Source organism: Nestor notabilis, unplaced genomic scaffold (assembly GCF_000696875.1).
Source record: "Nestor notabilis isolate BGI_N333 unplaced genomic scaffold, ASM69687v1 scaffold23627, whole genome shotgun sequence".
NCBI classification, from domain to species: domain Eukaryota; kingdom Metazoa; phylum Chordata; class Aves; order Psittaciformes; family Psittacidae; genus Nestor; species Nestor notabilis.
Window position 1 is genome coordinate 1507 of NW_009935467.1, and position 16664 is coordinate 18170.

The 16664-nt window shown below is 34.9% G+C and overlaps 1 protein-coding gene across 1 annotated transcript in view; it reads left to right on the forward strand.

Annotated features, from left to right (window-relative positions):
• Positions 1 to 571: 571 nt before the first annotated feature.
• Positions 572 to 16664, forward strand: part of WDR60 (WD repeat domain 60) — a gene marked incomplete at its 5' end in the record, with an annotated part of 25044 nt that continues 8951 nt past the window's right edge. Inside the window, 15 exons of the mRNA XM_010017873.1 lie at positions 572 to 625; positions 2199 to 2634; positions 2958 to 3007; positions 3532 to 3855; positions 5534 to 5592; positions 6755 to 6812; positions 7836 to 7913; positions 8409 to 8604; positions 10272 to 10374; positions 13147 to 13276; positions 13786 to 13897; positions 14256 to 14350; positions 14673 to 14802; positions 15683 to 15855; positions 16435 to 16597. Of these exons, the coding sequence (XP_010016175.1) occupies positions 572 to 625; positions 2199 to 2634; positions 2958 to 3007; positions 3532 to 3855; positions 5534 to 5592; positions 6755 to 6812; positions 7836 to 7913; positions 8409 to 8604; positions 10272 to 10374; positions 13147 to 13276; positions 13786 to 13897; positions 14256 to 14350; positions 14673 to 14802; positions 15683 to 15855; positions 16435 to 16597 (2161 nt within the window). The remainder of the gene's footprint in view (positions 626 to 2198; positions 2635 to 2957; positions 3008 to 3531; positions 3856 to 5533; positions 5593 to 6754; positions 6813 to 7835; positions 7914 to 8408; positions 8605 to 10271; positions 10375 to 13146; positions 13277 to 13785; positions 13898 to 14255; positions 14351 to 14672; positions 14803 to 15682; positions 15856 to 16434; positions 16598 to 16664) is intronic.

A 16664-nucleotide genomic window follows, 5' to 3' on the forward strand; every position in this document is an offset into this window, starting at 1 on the left:
AACTATCAGCAAGGGAAATCATGACTCGGTATAAGGAAAACATTTTTAATTGAGTGTGGTTAAACCCAAGAACCAGGTTGCCTGGAAAAACTCCAACCTCAGAGTTATTAAAACCTCACCTAAGAAAGTCCCTCACCAGGACTTTGAAGTTAGATCTAATAGAGCAGGAGATGGAACCTCATAATGACATCGATATATTGATTACTTTCCAGAAGTGGCCTGGCTGTGTTACGCATTTGGTCTATCACTGGAAGATCAGTTTTAAGTCTTTCTTGGAGGGCTGCACTGTTATCTACCATAGGCCCTGACCTCAGTATTGGTTACTCTGTCTGTACAGATTTAGATAACCCAGTAGAGGTCAGAGCTTCAGGCCTCTTCCAGGTCTAGTCAGATCAGGTATGCTGTAACTATACACATTAGGGCTAGATCAAATTAATGCTTAAGTTACAAAATTCACTGGTACTTGCCATATATACCTTAATCCTTGCCTTTGAAAACCTATGAATTATTAAATGATTTACTTCTATCTGCAGATTGATTACTCAATCTTTTGCTGTCTTTTCTGTTCTAGAGAAGAACCAAAGAAGACACCTGGAAATCAGAAGAACTTAGGAAACATCTTAGGGTGATTTTATTTGATTTCTACTAGTTTTGGTGTTAAGCTACCCTACAGCAGTGGAATTTATCGATGGTCTAGACAGAGGGTTGGCTGCTTGTTCTACTAGCTACATTGCCTTGTGGGTTCTGTAATAGCTCTCTAAAGTCTTTTGGTACACCAGGCACTTTAAATCTGTATCAGTGAATGCAAACAGTGCAGATCTTTAAAGCGCAGCTGCTAACTGCCTTGCCACAACTGACTGTTCTGGAATCTGTCTATTCCAGAGGCTGGCCCATTCAGCTGCTTCTAGCTACACAAGTCATGTATGATTACAGATTTCTTAATTAGGTAAATGGAAAAAAATACCATTGTTACGGTAATGGCACAGCACACAATGAGGTCTGATTGGCTGGCCATCCCAAATCCAAGTTAAATTTTTGCTTTATATATGCTTGCGCGCTTTCATACATGTGTATTGTGTTTGTTATCGTCACCTATCATGTTTCTCATGAACTTTTAAACTGGTTAATTATTTTATCCACTGGTCAAATACGTGTTCAGGCTCCAGTCAGTTATATCACTGATACTCATTTTAGTTTTGTGCTATAATTTTTTAAAAGCTGTTTTCTAATATGCATCTTATTTTCTATGTCTTGTGCAGATCTTCACTACTCCTTTGATAAACTAAAGCATCCTGCTTGTTAATCTGTTGCCTAGCTTTCTATCCATTACTGTTCAAAGCTCCCCATTATTTCAGTGTCAGTGCTACAGTATGAAGTACTTTGTATTTTTTAGACATTCAGTAACATTTCCACTATTTCCATGTGAGGTAAAGCAAACAAATTTGAGTTGAAATGCTTTAGTTCCAACAGAAGTGGTGTGGTTGGACTTTAATTTCTGTGAAACAGATGGATAAGGTTTAATTCACTTTACGCATCAACTATAATGAAAGCAAGTTCTGTTTGTTCTGCATTGAGTAAATAGCAGAAATTGTGGGTGTAGTGAAATCACTGGGAGTCGTGCTGCTTACTTCAGGAAGGTTAAAATAAAATCTTATGACTTCAGAAAAATTTAAGAATAGTTGCATCCTCAATGGATCTAGGCCAAAACCTTTTTTCAGTTTTTATATCCTGCTTTCTGTTCAAGTAAAAGCTTACCTACTCTAAAGGCAGCTGCAGGATGCCCAGTTATCTATAATTATTGTTTATATCTGGAGCATATTTTATAAGATGGCACAGTTCCTGTCCATGTGAGGTAACAGCTTTAAGATGTTTAGTTAATTTTTCAACCTAGCACTAAAAGGAATGCACAGTTCCACTGTAAATTTTCTTTTTTTACCGAATTATTTTCAGATACATTGAAAATGCAGCTTATTATTTGCTTCATTTATTAGTTCTTTTTAAAATAAGTACAGACGTAATGTTAGTAATTTTATAAAGTAAGCGTAGAAATATACCACCATTTTAATACAGGTTGGGAAATGAAATTCACAGTTAGCAATCTACTCTGCTTTTTTTTTTTTTTCCACATGAATATACTATATCAAAATAGATGGCTGAATTGCAAATAATAGATTTTAATTTTGTTTGGTTTATTTCAGGCATTACAATCAGATAGTCAAAATGAAGACCAAAAGCACAGAGAAAAGAAACCACAGAAGGAGAAGCCTGTTTATGACACAGACAGTCATAAACATGAACGCAAAGACAGAGGGAAGAGCAAGGAAAGAACAAGAGAGAGAGAGAGATTAAAATCTGGTGAAAGGGACAACAGGGATAAAATGAGAGAGAGAGAGAGGTGGAAAGAGCGCCAGGGGGAAGGAGACCGAGTGAGATACAAAGATAAACTTCAAGAGTTAAGTTTGGAGAAAGAACGGTACAGTGTTCCAAAAGATAAAGACAGGGAGAGCTATAGGGAACAGGACAAAAAGCATCGAAGACATGAGGTAAAGGAAATAGGTACAGAAAATAATCTGAAATCATTTGAAGGAAGAGATAAAGAACATCACAGAAGAAGAGAAAGCAGGCATCGTTGGGGTAAGTTGCTTTGGGTTGCTGTTGTACTTTGAAATATTCAATACTTAGGTAGAAATACTCTGAAACCATACCCTATCTGTACAGAGAGGATAAAGACAGGCAGGTGTGAGTACCCACTGAAATGTATCTCTTTACGGAATCTTGTGGTAATGTAGAAGTAACCAACCTCAGAGAGAGAATCTCTATAGAATATTAAGGGTTTATTAGAAAGCTCTTATGTATTAGGAAAAGTATGTCACTGAAATACTATTTTCTCCCAGCTAGAATTAATTACGTACAGAGTTTAATAAAATTTTTCATTAATTTATACATGTATTTTCTAGAGAAGGAGAAAACAAGTGAAGAGCGAGAAAGAAGACATGCAGAAAAGAAGGTAAAGGAAGGGAATGCAATGAAGTGTTTCATAATGGAATAAGATAAAATTATAGAATTTAAGAAACTGAATCAGACTCCAGTTCATAAGAAATCAGAGCTGCATAGATAGCAAGGTCCTCTTCTAAAGTAAAATTGCACAGCAAACAGTGCTTTGTTTTCGTACAGCTTCATAATTTTCCATCTGCCATATATGCTTTCATTACAAGGATATTGGTAAGTGTACATCCTATTTTATGTTAGACCAATTAGTAGACAAAGAAAAAAATTTTTGTGTGAAGAATACATAATCCAAAGAATTTCTATAACAAAGTACATGATGTCCAGAATAAATATCAGAATCTTAAGTGATACAATAATTTGAAACTTGCCACAGTAGATTAAAAAAAAATGGCTGGAAGACACATATGGCAGAAAGTGTAGATGCTTACAAATCCATCATTCTAATGGTCAAAAATTGGTAGATTTGTGAAGACAAAACAGTCTTGGAGATCTAGCTCTTTAATGTTATTTTTCTCTTTCCAGGATAATGATACCAAAAAGAGCATTGACAAATTTTTAGCCTACGAATTTGAAGGTGAACATGTACACAAGTTACAGAAAGATCAAGAGTTGGATAAGGAGCGAGAAAGAAGACACAGAGAAAAAAAGGAACATTCTGCTACGCCAGGAAAGGAGAGGCTTTCCAAAGAGAGAAGTCATAAACTTTATGGAAAGGAAGAGAAAGAAAAACATAAATCAAAGAAATCTAAAGACAGATCTTCCCATGGAGACAGAGAGGGGCAACCAGCAGAAGCTAGTGAGAAAGTAAAAAGTAGAGAAAAGGAAAGAAAGAAGCGTGATCTTGGGGTTAGTATTGTTAAGACTTTAAAACATTACCTTATAACTTCCTTTAGTTGTTGATACATTATCACTGATGAGTTGAATAATAAAGTCAACATTTTCTGAAATTTAAAGTGGTAGGTTAAAATACTACATCTGCCTTTAAGTATCCTAACCCAGAGCTGATTCCTTCTATGAAATTTAAACTAGAATCTTGCCTATATGTTAGAAACATCGTTTATTCATAAAATTATTTATTACTTAGACTTTTGAAATTTTTACTAACACTTTGAAGTGGAGAGATTAGGCTGGAGATCCATTAAATGTATCGGCTGCCTTTACAGGAAAACAGTATGATTTTAATAGAAGCTGTTCTGATGTTGCCTATAAAGGGAGCATGGTTATCTAACTCACAAGTAGGCACGTGAGTATAGATCCCTTATATTTATGGGGTTTGCCTCTACTTCTGCAGCTATAAAGTGTCTTTAATGTCTCTAATACGGAGCATGATGTTGTATCCTACAGACTTACTCAAACTTTGACTTTTTTTTTACTGTTTTTTATAATACAAGTACTCATTCTGCAAGAATTAGAGAAGAAATATACAGTAAACTGTAACTCTTAAGATCAGGTAAGTTTTATGGAACATAGAAGCGTTCATATAGTCGAGGGTAGTTTCTGCTGCTGCCTAAAGAGCGAAGATGTACAAACTTCTTAAAGAAAAGTTCAGAAATACATTTTCTACTAAAAATACTGGGCATCTACAGTGTATGTGACCACCAGAAGTGATTCCTATAACTGACATCCTGCAGCAGAATTCAGAAGTCTATCAGGAGCTTGCTCAAGGCTTGACTTCCTTGGATATTTACTCAAATAGCTGTTACAGAATAGATGACTAATACTGATGCTTCTGTCTCAGAGTTATGGGTTTTTTTTCTGATGCTCATGGATAGAGAAAAGCACCTTTATGTGTAACAACCTATTGGATATGTTTCTAAAGTTAAGGGAACCTCCATAGTACAGAATGTGAGGTCCCTATACTGGGGCTTAAAAGTGCCTGAAACTGTTCTTTGTCCCTGGGTCCAACTAGTGTGAATTGTTGCAGTCCATACTGTTAAAATCTCATTCTTTGAAACAGGCTGGCCACAACCTACTGAGGTCAGTCCTTGGTCCCTATCAGTTTTTCTAGCCACATCTAGGGGTTATTCAGTATAGTGCTCTGGGCCCACAGTTTCAAAAGTATACACCGGGCCCGAAGCATTTCTTAACCATTGTTACTAATATACTGACGTGAAGGTATCCTATAAAAGTTGGAATTTACTCTGGTAAAGACCTACAAGGTTTTCGTAAGCATAATAGAAGACTCTAAATCCCTTCTTGTTTCTTTTCTGAAATACGTTGCAGAAGAGGATGCAGCCAAACTTCACTCCCCGGTGTTTCATATTTTCGGGAGAAGCTCATGTTCTTTATATAGCATCTGTTTTATGGGTGTTTATTTTCTTTGCTTACCATATCTCTAAGGAGGAGATCATTCTGACATTAGTTCATACACAAAATGTCTTACAGGCAATGACTATAAAAAAATACTATGTCATTGAAATAATTCATTATAAACCTTTCTTACTGTTTAATATCGCTACTACTAATACATAGACATATTCCTCCCAGCATTTCTGACATGTGACTATTGTGACTTCTTTTACAGAATAGTGAATATGAAAAAGAGGAGAGGATTCAGGAAGAAAAGAGCCATCAGCATGCAAGGTAAATTCAGAGATTAAAAATAAAAATGTACTGTATGGTATCCATTAAGATTCAGTCACCACCAAAACAATAAGCACAAATTCTTGATCTGAAATGTCTGGGGTGAAATATAATATTTTCATAGGCCTTTTGCCCACTACAGTAGCAATTAAAAAGAAAAAAACCCACTGGTTTGTAAAAATATATGTATTTATATGCTGGTTTTGTTTTGGGGTTTTTTCCCCCCCCTACTCAAGAGTCTAGTCCTTGCAAACTACATACGTATTAATTTGGGCACTTAGTGTGGGAGACAGAAATGCTGCATTATATCACCCAGAGATTCACTATGCAATCATGCGCACTAAGTCACTATGCAGGACACATATAAGGTTCATGAAGAACTACATAGGACTCTCTTTTTTTTTTTTTTATTTGAATTTGTGTATCTCTACATGAAGTTACTACTTTGTAGCTGCAGAGTTGTAGTTACTACTCTGGATGTTATCTAAAACATTATATATATAACAAGTTTACTGTTGTATGTGAAAGGGAAAGGCCAAGGTCATCCTTGGTAGGATCAGTAAAATGTCAGGATTATATTTCTAAGTACGTTCTATTCTTGAAGTCCGATACTCGACTTAGAAAATAATCAGATTGTTAAGGAGCAGAGCTGGTTGTTGATTTTCTCCTGCTCCCTGATTGCATTGTCCTCATAAATAAAACCCTCGAATGAAAGACAATGTTTGAATGTCAGTCTATGATTTATAGCTTTAGAGCACATGACACCAATCTGATCTTGATCTTCAGTTTGCTGCAGATATCAATACAACTAATGTATGTGTGGGTTTAATAGGTTTTTTTCCTCCTTACTTTTTCTTCTGTTTTAATGCAATTGTAGTTACTAAATTTGGACAAGGTTTTTGAAATTCTTAGCTGATTAATCACCTGGCTGTTTCAATATAATTTTGTATCATAAATAGAGATCTATTAAATCTATAAAAGTATTTGTAGAAATATTTCAGTTTATTGGAAATTTTAAACTTTTTATCAGGAAAAAAGACCTATTTTTTCTAAAACAAACGAACAAGCAAACACACACACACCCCCCCCCCAAAACCAAAACCAACATAAAACTACTGCTTTCTTCAGAGTTAACTAATAAAAATTTTCTCTTTTTCAACAGGACTGTAGAGGATAAAGGAAAACTCATTGAAAAAGAGGAAAGTGATACAGGACAAGAGGTAAAACTGTTTGATTTTGGCACTTTGAATGTTGTGGTTTTCTTAGGATTAATAACAATTACAATATGTATTTCAATATAAAGCCATTCAAAGATGAGGTTTATATATATTGGTCTTCAGGTATCTCCTAACCTCTCTTTCTGGCTGCAGCATTAGAAAATGGATTTATTCTGTGTAAGTTTGCTAAGCATTGCAGGTAGTCATCTATTCAACTGTATTTCAGTATCTTCTATGCTTGAAAAAATAATTTTCAGTAAATGGGAAGAGTTTAGACATATCATCTGCTCATAGAATAGTAGAATCATAGAATAGTTAGGGTTGGAAAGGACCTGAAAATCATCTAGTTCCAACCCCCCTGCCATGAGCAGGGACACCACACACTAAACCATGTCACCCAAGGCTCTATCCAACCTGCCCTTCAACACTGCCAGGGTTGGAGCATTCACAACTTCCTTGGGCAGCCCATTCCAGTGCCTCACCACCCTCACTGTAAAGAACTTCTTACTTATATCTAATCTAAACTTCCCTTATTTAAGTTTGAAACTGTTATCCTTTGTCCTACCACTACAGTCCCTAACAAAGAGTCCCTCCCCAGCATCGTTACAGGTCCCCTTCAGATATCCTGCTTCGTAGGATTTTCTTCCCCTAGTGAGCTTATATAAAGCACATTTGTCTCTTCACTGACTTAATTTTGCTGTCCTATACTAAGCCATGCTGTACACTGTTGAAATTGTAGGCAGCACAGCAATTTTATGTCTTTCCTGGCAAAAATATTGTTGGAAAAACAACTGGTCTTCCCAAGATAAGGTTGAGTTCTGTTTTGTCTTCCTATTATTAAGTCAAAATTTATCACTTCTTAATGAACTTTTGTTTATACTTCTAAATGGAATTTGTTGTATGTTTGCTTGAAAATGTAGAAATATTTGGGAAGGAAAACTATTTACCGATCTTTATGCTAGGATTGGACAGATAAAGGTTTATTGTTTTCTAAGATTATTTAACAGTGTTATTTTTCTCATTTAGGAAATGAAAGATACACACATCTATAATTCAGAAATGGGATTTGATAATTTTTCAGCAAATTATGAAGATGATTTTGAGGTAAGTGACAGCATACAACTGTCTTTTTGAAGTAATCCTGAAATATCAAAATAGTGATTAACTTTATTCACAGAAATAAAAATTACAGGATAATACATGGGTTTTACTTATTCATTTTTTGGTGACAGTAAATAATAAGTAACTAAAATGTTATGTAGAAACTCTCTGCTATATATTTGCTTAGATTTCATCAGGGTTGGGAACCAACTTTGGAGTTGAAGTCTTTACAAAATAAAAAAAAAGGGATCTATTTCAGGTACTGAAGAACAACACTATGGGAATGTCTTCTCTTGGTTGAAATTACCACTCAGTCAAGACATGCCATTTTCTTCCTATCAGTTATTTTAGAATGCCTTTCAGTTGTAGGATTTATAGCCATCTCTATGAGAATTTTGCTTTTATTTTGACAGCATTTTACAATTTCTAAAGTAGATCATGAAAAATACGTCTATAATCCATGTTTATTAGTTATTGAAATTCCTGTTACTTTTAAAGGACTATGAGGAGGATTTTGATGATGATGAAGACAAAAGTGGTGAAGAAAGAGACACAGAAGAAAACCTAAGAGAGATTCAGTTTTCCAGAACATCAGAAATTGAAGAAATTCAAAGAGCAATTAATGCAGAAAACGATAGAATTTGTACTTCACTGCCAAAGGAAATTGAAAATGAAAAAAAGGAACCAATCATGGGTATGTGACTAGACACCAGTCTATTTTTATTAAATGTATGAGTAACACATACAATAAAAGAGTAAACAGGCCACTTTTTCTAGAAGCCTGCCTGAAGGCAGAAATCTGGTCCTCTAGATGAGTCACTTAGGTTTATGGGTAAGTACTGTAACTTTCACATTGCTAAAGAATGATTCAGAGGCATTACTAACCATTTAAAATGTGAAGTATAAAAATTTACAGACTGACATTTAGTATGTCTTAATTTGGGTAACGGGAGGATATGAGAGTCTGGGTTTTGAAAACTGGAGGAGTGCTAGAACAGTTTGGAGCTTCCTGTGACATTAGTTTGCCTTTCTCTCTTAAGCAGAGTTGAAGCCACTTCTCTGGATGGGAGGGCGAGAGAAATACAGATATTACTTAAATATATAGTTCTATATCACTTTTAAAATGCAGGGTGTTTTTCCTGAAATGTGACTATGGAATTGTTGTCTTGTACTCAGTTGGTCTGATTCATGTGAGTGCCATATCTACTTACTTAACAAATACAGTTGTGGTTCTGCTTTTCACTCTCCACTCATGCGAATGGCAGTAGAGAATCATTATTCAAAAGAGTCTTAAACAACTTCTTACTCTAGTTTATATGGAGTTTGTACTGTCACAGAAGAGAATAGCATGGAGTTTCTGTAAGTCTTTACAGTATCATTAGATTTTTGGTTAAGAATTTGTTGCAAGTCAGAACCAGTATACTGTAATATGAATTTCTTCTTGCAGAAGATTTATGCAATTATTACTATTTTTCTAATAAACAATATGGAATCAATAAAAGAATTCCATTAACGGTATAGATCTAATGAACAGGATGGAATTTTAATACAGAGTCAGATTTTTGAATTCTGAATTGTAACACGTAGTGCTTCATCGTAAATTACACAGCACTCTCTTTTTTGATAAGTTTTGATCTTCTTTGGTTAAAAAGGCTGTTGATCATTCTGGTAATGATTTTTAGAAGTTTAAAAGCATTTTACAAGTATTACTTACAAAGGCTGTCTTCCCCTGAGGCAGTGAAATACCATTGGTCTTGACTGGAAGTTGGATATTAAGCTAAATTAGCTACAAGATAGCCAGGAAAGGGAGAAAAATCAATATGACATCAGATATTGTAGTTGCTACATCAACCATGAATTTTAAAGCAACAGTTTTCAATGTTTTGCTTAGTCATGCAAGGGTATCAGTTAAGGTTGTGTTGATGATGTTCTCCACTAGCTGTAAATGATGAATTCTTATTTAGAGATGTAGCATGCACATGGTGTAGTCTGTGTGAATTCGTTATGATTTTTAGAATTGGTCATAGAGCATTCTACTGCACACAGGGGAACAAGGGACCTGCTAATGGTAGGAGAAAGAAAGAGGCACTTTCTGCATCAGAGTCTTCTAAAATAAAAATTACAGTGGTCGTTAATTTTTCATTGATTGGTAAAGGACCATAATAAAGGAAAAATGCTGTCCCTTTGCTGAAGTTAAGAAGCTTATTGTACTCATAACTGTGCTAGAGCATGTTGTCTAATGTGCAAACTAATAACTCTTAGTAGCTGTGTCATAATAAATTTGTTGCTTTTTGAACTTATTGCTTTATATTTCAATGCACTGTAATGTGTGAATTATAACACTGTTTTAAAATACCACAGAAAGGCAATACCCTTCTGTCAGAAACTCTTTTGGTGGATTATTCATGGATTTTCAAATGGCAAACCAGCGACAAAGTAGCCGAAGTATGGCTAATAAGCAGAAGTAAGTGTATTTTAAATAATCCACACAAAATGGCAACTTAATGTGAGAGATGTAATTTTTTCATTATATTTCAAACATGTGAAGTTTATAAACTTGACGATTTTAGAAACAAATATTTTGGAAGCTAACGGTAATTAGCTCTAGAGTAAATGTAACTTGCAGGCTTTGCTACATGTCATTGTATAGCATAAATTTATATAGCAGGTTTTCTGAACCATTTTAGTATAGAATGAGTTGCCAGGATTGTCATTTCTTCATATGATTCTCAGTCACTTAATTAGATATTAACTTAGAGTAATAAAGAGCAAGCCTTTTAGCTGCTCTCAGGGCTCTACAGAACTGTGATTTCTTGAAATAATCAAGTGTCTATATGGTACATACTGTTCCCAAAATAGCATGTTCCCTTTCAGGGGTAATACCACTTGGTGTAAAATCATGTTATTACTGATCTAAAATTGATCTAGATTTGAGACATCTAAGACAGCTCTGTATAAAAGAAAACAATTGATACCTCTTTCTTCTGGAACTTGCCAGGAGCTCCAAATTTTTCTGAAACACTGTATATAACTCCAATTTTCTACTACACCAACAGCACATGTAAAGCAAGAATATTAAGTTTTATTGATAATACCAGATTCCACTGCAGTGTGGCTGCACATCAGTGGCTAATATTCATGTAAGAGAGATTTTATTGTCTAGGCTGTCTAATTCACTTTCCCTAAATTTATATGCCCAAATTTTACATTGTCTAGGCTTCTTCTCTAGACAGTGGAGACAGATTAGGAAATTCAGGAAGGCATCTTTGAAGAATTGCCTTCTGAAATGTTTGTCAACCTCTACTGATTATGTACTATGACTTAAATGACTCTGTATACATGATACGGCTTCGTGTACATGCTAACAAATTATATAACCTGTGAAGAGAACTGGTATTTCCATGGAAAGAGAAAGGGTTTGTGGAATGCTGGGATAATATATTGCTACCAGAAAACAGACTGAAAACACTCCATAAATGAGCTGTGGCACTTTGGAGTTGCAAGTATTAATATGCAGCCTATTAGTTTATTTTAAGGATTTGTCTGCATATATCATTAACATTTGTAACTAGGAAACAAGTTTCATACATTCGAATTATATCTCAGCAATCCGTGCCCACAGTATTTGTGAAGAGGTGATGCATTAGGAAGTGGAAGTAGAAGTAAAAATAAAACATGGGTAAGGAAATCCAATAAATGTTAGCAGAGAACAAAAAGGAGGTGTGAAAATTGTCCTTAATACGTAAAGAAAAATCCAGCCTAAAGTATTGGAGGAGAAATTCCAGCTCATGTTGCCCTAGTCTTTTGCCTTTTCAAGGACTACCTTACTGAAAAGAAACTGCAAGTAGAATATGCATCTATAAGATTGTTTAGATATGGAATTGCTACCCATAATTGTGTTTGTATTAAGTATGTTTTGAAAAAATTCAAGTGCAAGAGAGAAAGGGAGACTACAAAATTTTTCTTGTTGTCAAGGAATCCGTACTATAGCAAGAGCATGGAATTAACTTGTAGACAGTCATCTGTGTGTAACTCAAGCAGTTAACTCTTAAAATGTCTTAACAGTTTTACATTAAAGTAGATAGTTGTGTGAATTGTTACAAAGATTGTCTTTTCATTATCCACATGACCATACAAGTGGAGTGGTGGGAATCTCTTTGTAGTGGATGATAATAAGTAATGTCACATAAATGTTTTAATATCATGTATATAGCATATGGAGGTAGACTTGTTCTCCAATTAAGAATCAAAATACAGTTTTATTGTGAGCAAAGAAGAAAAAATTAAGAATTGAGGTAGGCAGAAAGTAAAGGGATTGAAGGAAGTTAGATAAGGCAATTGAGTTAGTTTTTATCATTCAATCAAGGAAATTTAGGAAGAGGGAAAAATTTGGCATTTCATAGGATAAAGACATTTCAGGTATCTTAAATACTGTACAATGTGCTAATGTTATCAAACCCAAAAAATACAAGTGGAAAAAAAACCCCAGGCTACCTCAATCTCTAGTACTTGTTTTCATACAATTTAGATCAAGTCTGGTAGTCCAGTAATTGATGGGTTTTGAAGGCCTACTTTTTGGGGAAGAGGTCAGTATTTATGTCCACAGGTTATGAATCAGTAATAAATTCATTTAATGTATATATTCAAAATATATTTTAGGATTGCTGTTACTATTGTTATTTGCTTCCCTCGTGATGTAAAGAGGTACAATTTCAGGCAGTCTGTTACCAGTGGAGGTCATCCAACATACATTTGCATAAGTCTAACAGAACTGGGGCATTATAGACAATCTTTGTAAAGCATGTACATGTATAGGTGATGTAATTTTAATAAAATGAGTATAGGAGAATTACCCACCATCCTAACAATAGGAAGAAAGAGACATTCATCTATTACCTTACAGAGAAAACAGCGTTTGAATACTTAGGTGTGATGATGGTAGGCTTTGACAGTCTGGGTTTAATAATAAACCATTTAAGTTTGCTATTTGCAATCAGTATTGCATTTTCAAACATGATAATTAACATAACATTAGATGAGAACTCATAACAATGTCTTATGTACTTCTGTTGATATATTTTTATCTGTCAAAAGATTTTGGTACAGCTTCAATTTGTATAGATGGGTGGATTGTTAGATCTCTGGTGCTGTACAAAATCAGGATGTTTTCCTTTTGGAATACCAAATTCTCGGTCTTAACTGTCTTTATGTTTCTCTTTTGTAATTCATTCTAAAGAAAACGGAGTTCAGAACTTCTCCCACTAATTGATCTGGACTTCTCAATAAGTTTTTCTTTATTGGATTTGCCTCCTGTAAATGAGTACGACATGTATATCAGGAATTTTGGTAAAATGAACACTCAGCAGGTGGGTAACAAATAACATTTAAGTTCTGAAAGTGCTGATTCTTTTTCTGGAAAATAATTTTACTTACGAAATAAAGTTACTAATGGGACAGCAAAGTAATAAATCCATGATTTTTAATCTCTAAGCCTTAATTACCATAAAGCAATTATATAAAAACTTTTGGCCATTTCCTTTCCATGTTAGAAGACGACTGTCTTGTGTTTCTTCACCATTTTCTAAAGTACTTTCTGTATGTCTGTGGCTCATTACCCTGAGTATGCTGGGATTAGTGTTTATGCCTCATTGAAGACATTCTGTATTTTTGGAGTAGGTCTATCACTCTTGTGGGAAATGTGGTAAAATTTGCATACACAAAATACTGACAATGTGTCAGTGTGTTTAGGACTGAATTTAGAAAGAGAAGAGGTTGAGCACATCCATTTTAAAACTACTTTAAGCTCTATTCAGTTATGTGCTGTCATTCTTAGCTGTGTCAACCATATATTGATCACTTTATATCTCTACTTAAGGCATATGTTCAGTGTAATGAGGACAACCTTGAGAGAGACATTCAGACTGAGGAAGTTGAGACATTGGAGAAATGGACACAGCATCCAGGAGAAAGTGCCCTTGTATCTGGAGGTGAAGTACATCTTAATCTTACTAATTTATGAATGTATGCATGTAAACTTCTTCTTTTGTACCCATTAATTGCCATAATTTATAATGTGCATTGATAGCAAACTGCTATAGGCATTTTTAATCCCCTTCTGGAGGGGGTGGAGAATGAGTGGCAGGAACAGTTTCTTTCTTCTGGATTGCTTTTTTTTTGTGTTGGCAGCATATAAGATTCCCCAGCAGATCTTGTTCTTCAGTATTGTTATTTCTGCTGAAGAGAAGTTGGTTCATTCCACTCTCCTCTTGCTTAAAAATGACATTGTTCTTATGGTTTCCTTAATTGATTCTCTTTTGAAGCTTTTTGGGGTTTGTTTTTAATTAGGTCCCATAAGCAGCCAGGATATGTCAGTGAATGGAGCTCTAACACCGAAAATTGATTCACAAAGATTAGCAAATTTCCTCCGGTCTGCTTGCCAGGTACGCTTACGTACCTAATACCCCTTATGAGTTGTATGCATAAGTATATAGTGTGATAGATCACTTACAGTACTTGTTCTGACTAATTTAAATAAATTACTTAAATAATACTCGTTATCAGGGAGATTTATCTCTCTGCAAAGAAATTGAACTATAGCTGTACAACTTTTATTCTGTAAGCTGTATTTGCAAAGATATGAAATGATCAAGAGAATTGCTGAAGGTTTATTAAATTAATCCACATAATTTAGAAAGCTACAAATAGAAAAGCTGAAAGATAAGACAACCCTTTTATTTCTATAAATGTAATTATGTTTGAAAGGTGATTGCTGTTTTGCTAGAGGAAGATCAAGTTGCAACGCAACCCACGTGGAAACTAAGATCTCGACAAACCGGTCTGTCTATTAGTGATAGCTGTTTCCAGTTAAATACCAACCAGCCATTCCTTCATGGTAAGGGAACTTTATTCTGCACCTTGTAGTGTACAGTGTGAATTCTTCTTCCTTATGCAAAGTACTATGCTCTTTGTCATGGCTGAAGTGCAAACAGCACAGGTTGTATAAATGCTGTAAAGTCCACTTCTAATTGCGCTAATCTTGCTGTAGCTCTGTGCAGGTTGGTTTCACACACGGAACATCAGAGCACCCTAGCTGCTGTGAAACCAGAAATATAGCCCACAGTTACCATGATATAGGGATGCCCTGGATGTAATTCTTGCCCCTGTTGTTGAAGAGCCACCCAAGGTGTATAATTTTGTTTAGTCTCTTTATGCTGACAGTAGGGCCACAGCTGCAAATAAGGCCAGGCTACTGAACAGGGAGAATATAGCCTGATATTTTTGAACTGCAGTTATATCTTCCCCCTATAACAGTAGCAGTTCAAATGAAAAGAAAATTGAAAAATAGGGCATCTGTAATTATCTTAGGAAGACCTATTATAACACAAACCCATATGTATTGTAACATGAACACATAAGATGAACCAGAAAAAGCCTGGCCTGTACTGTTTCCTGTTTGAGATTTAGCTTTATTTTGAGTATATATACTGACGTCAGATCAGATTGGGTTGCTTATGCCCAGAATAATTATTCTGTTAACTTTCTGACTCTCTTCCTTTTTGCTTTCTACTTACTTCTGATTTTTTGGATTCCTTCTCCAGTCCCTTGTTTTTCTTTTATAGTGTCTAAAGCAACCCACTGTTAATAGAAATACTCTTTGTAATTACATCTTAGCTTCTTTAGTTGTTGCTATAGCAGCTAAACATGTTCTTTTTTTATCTGCAGTGAGTTTACTTTTTTATTTATTGCTTTTTTTTTTTTTTTAAATGGTTTAGACCGAAAAATATCCTGTCTCTATGTCTCTCAAGTTCAGAGGCAGACACTACTTTCTGTTCATGGATTACCCAAAAAGCCAGGTGTTGCTTTACTGAACAGTAAGAGCATCATATGTGTTTGGAACATCTGGCAGCCCTCCAGTCCTCAGAAAGTTTTAATATGTGACTCAGAGGTATGTTTTAATTCCATTGTATATTTGCCCCTGGAATAAAAGGCTTTATTATGTATTTATGTTTGTATTGGGTATGTGTTTTGTTTTCTTGTTTTGCTGATGGATAGATCATCTTTTGAGAAACACATTTGAGCCTAGTGAGCAAAATGCTATTCTAATTCCAGTTTTTGCTCCAAAATGGAACACTACTAGAATGTAGTGATGGTCATGCTATTTTTTCATTTGCTTGTTTTGGTTTTTGTTTTGTTTTGTTTTGTTTTAATTTTGACTCCATTTCGTGATTAAAGAGTGAACAGAAGTAAAACACTGGTTTAGATGTTGTCAGAAGTTCTCTCTACCCATCGCTGTCATACAGCTGCATCACACGTCTCAGCTTTGTGGCAGTAGATGCAGATTACATAACAATGGTCTACTGAAAGTATTGTATCCTTCTTTCCTTTTAAATAAATTGTCGTTCTGCTGTAAATGTATGTAATCTGTCTTTTCTGGATTTGCATACCTAAGAATGAAGATTTCAGGCTTATCAAATCATTTACCTTTATCATAATATCAACCATGAGTTTTTTTACTGCTTAACAGGTGATATGTTGCTGCTTTAGTCCCAGTAAAACAACATTAGTTTTTGCTGGAACAGTAGATGGTTCACTGTTGGTGTGGGATCTCCACGAAGACGCAAGAATGCACCCTCACATCATGATCAATGAAACTGACTGGACATTTAGAGTTCCAACGTTTTCCACTGGTTAGTATCTTATGCATTCTGATTAGTCATTTTGTGGGCATTGAAACTAATTCTGCTAAGAACACTC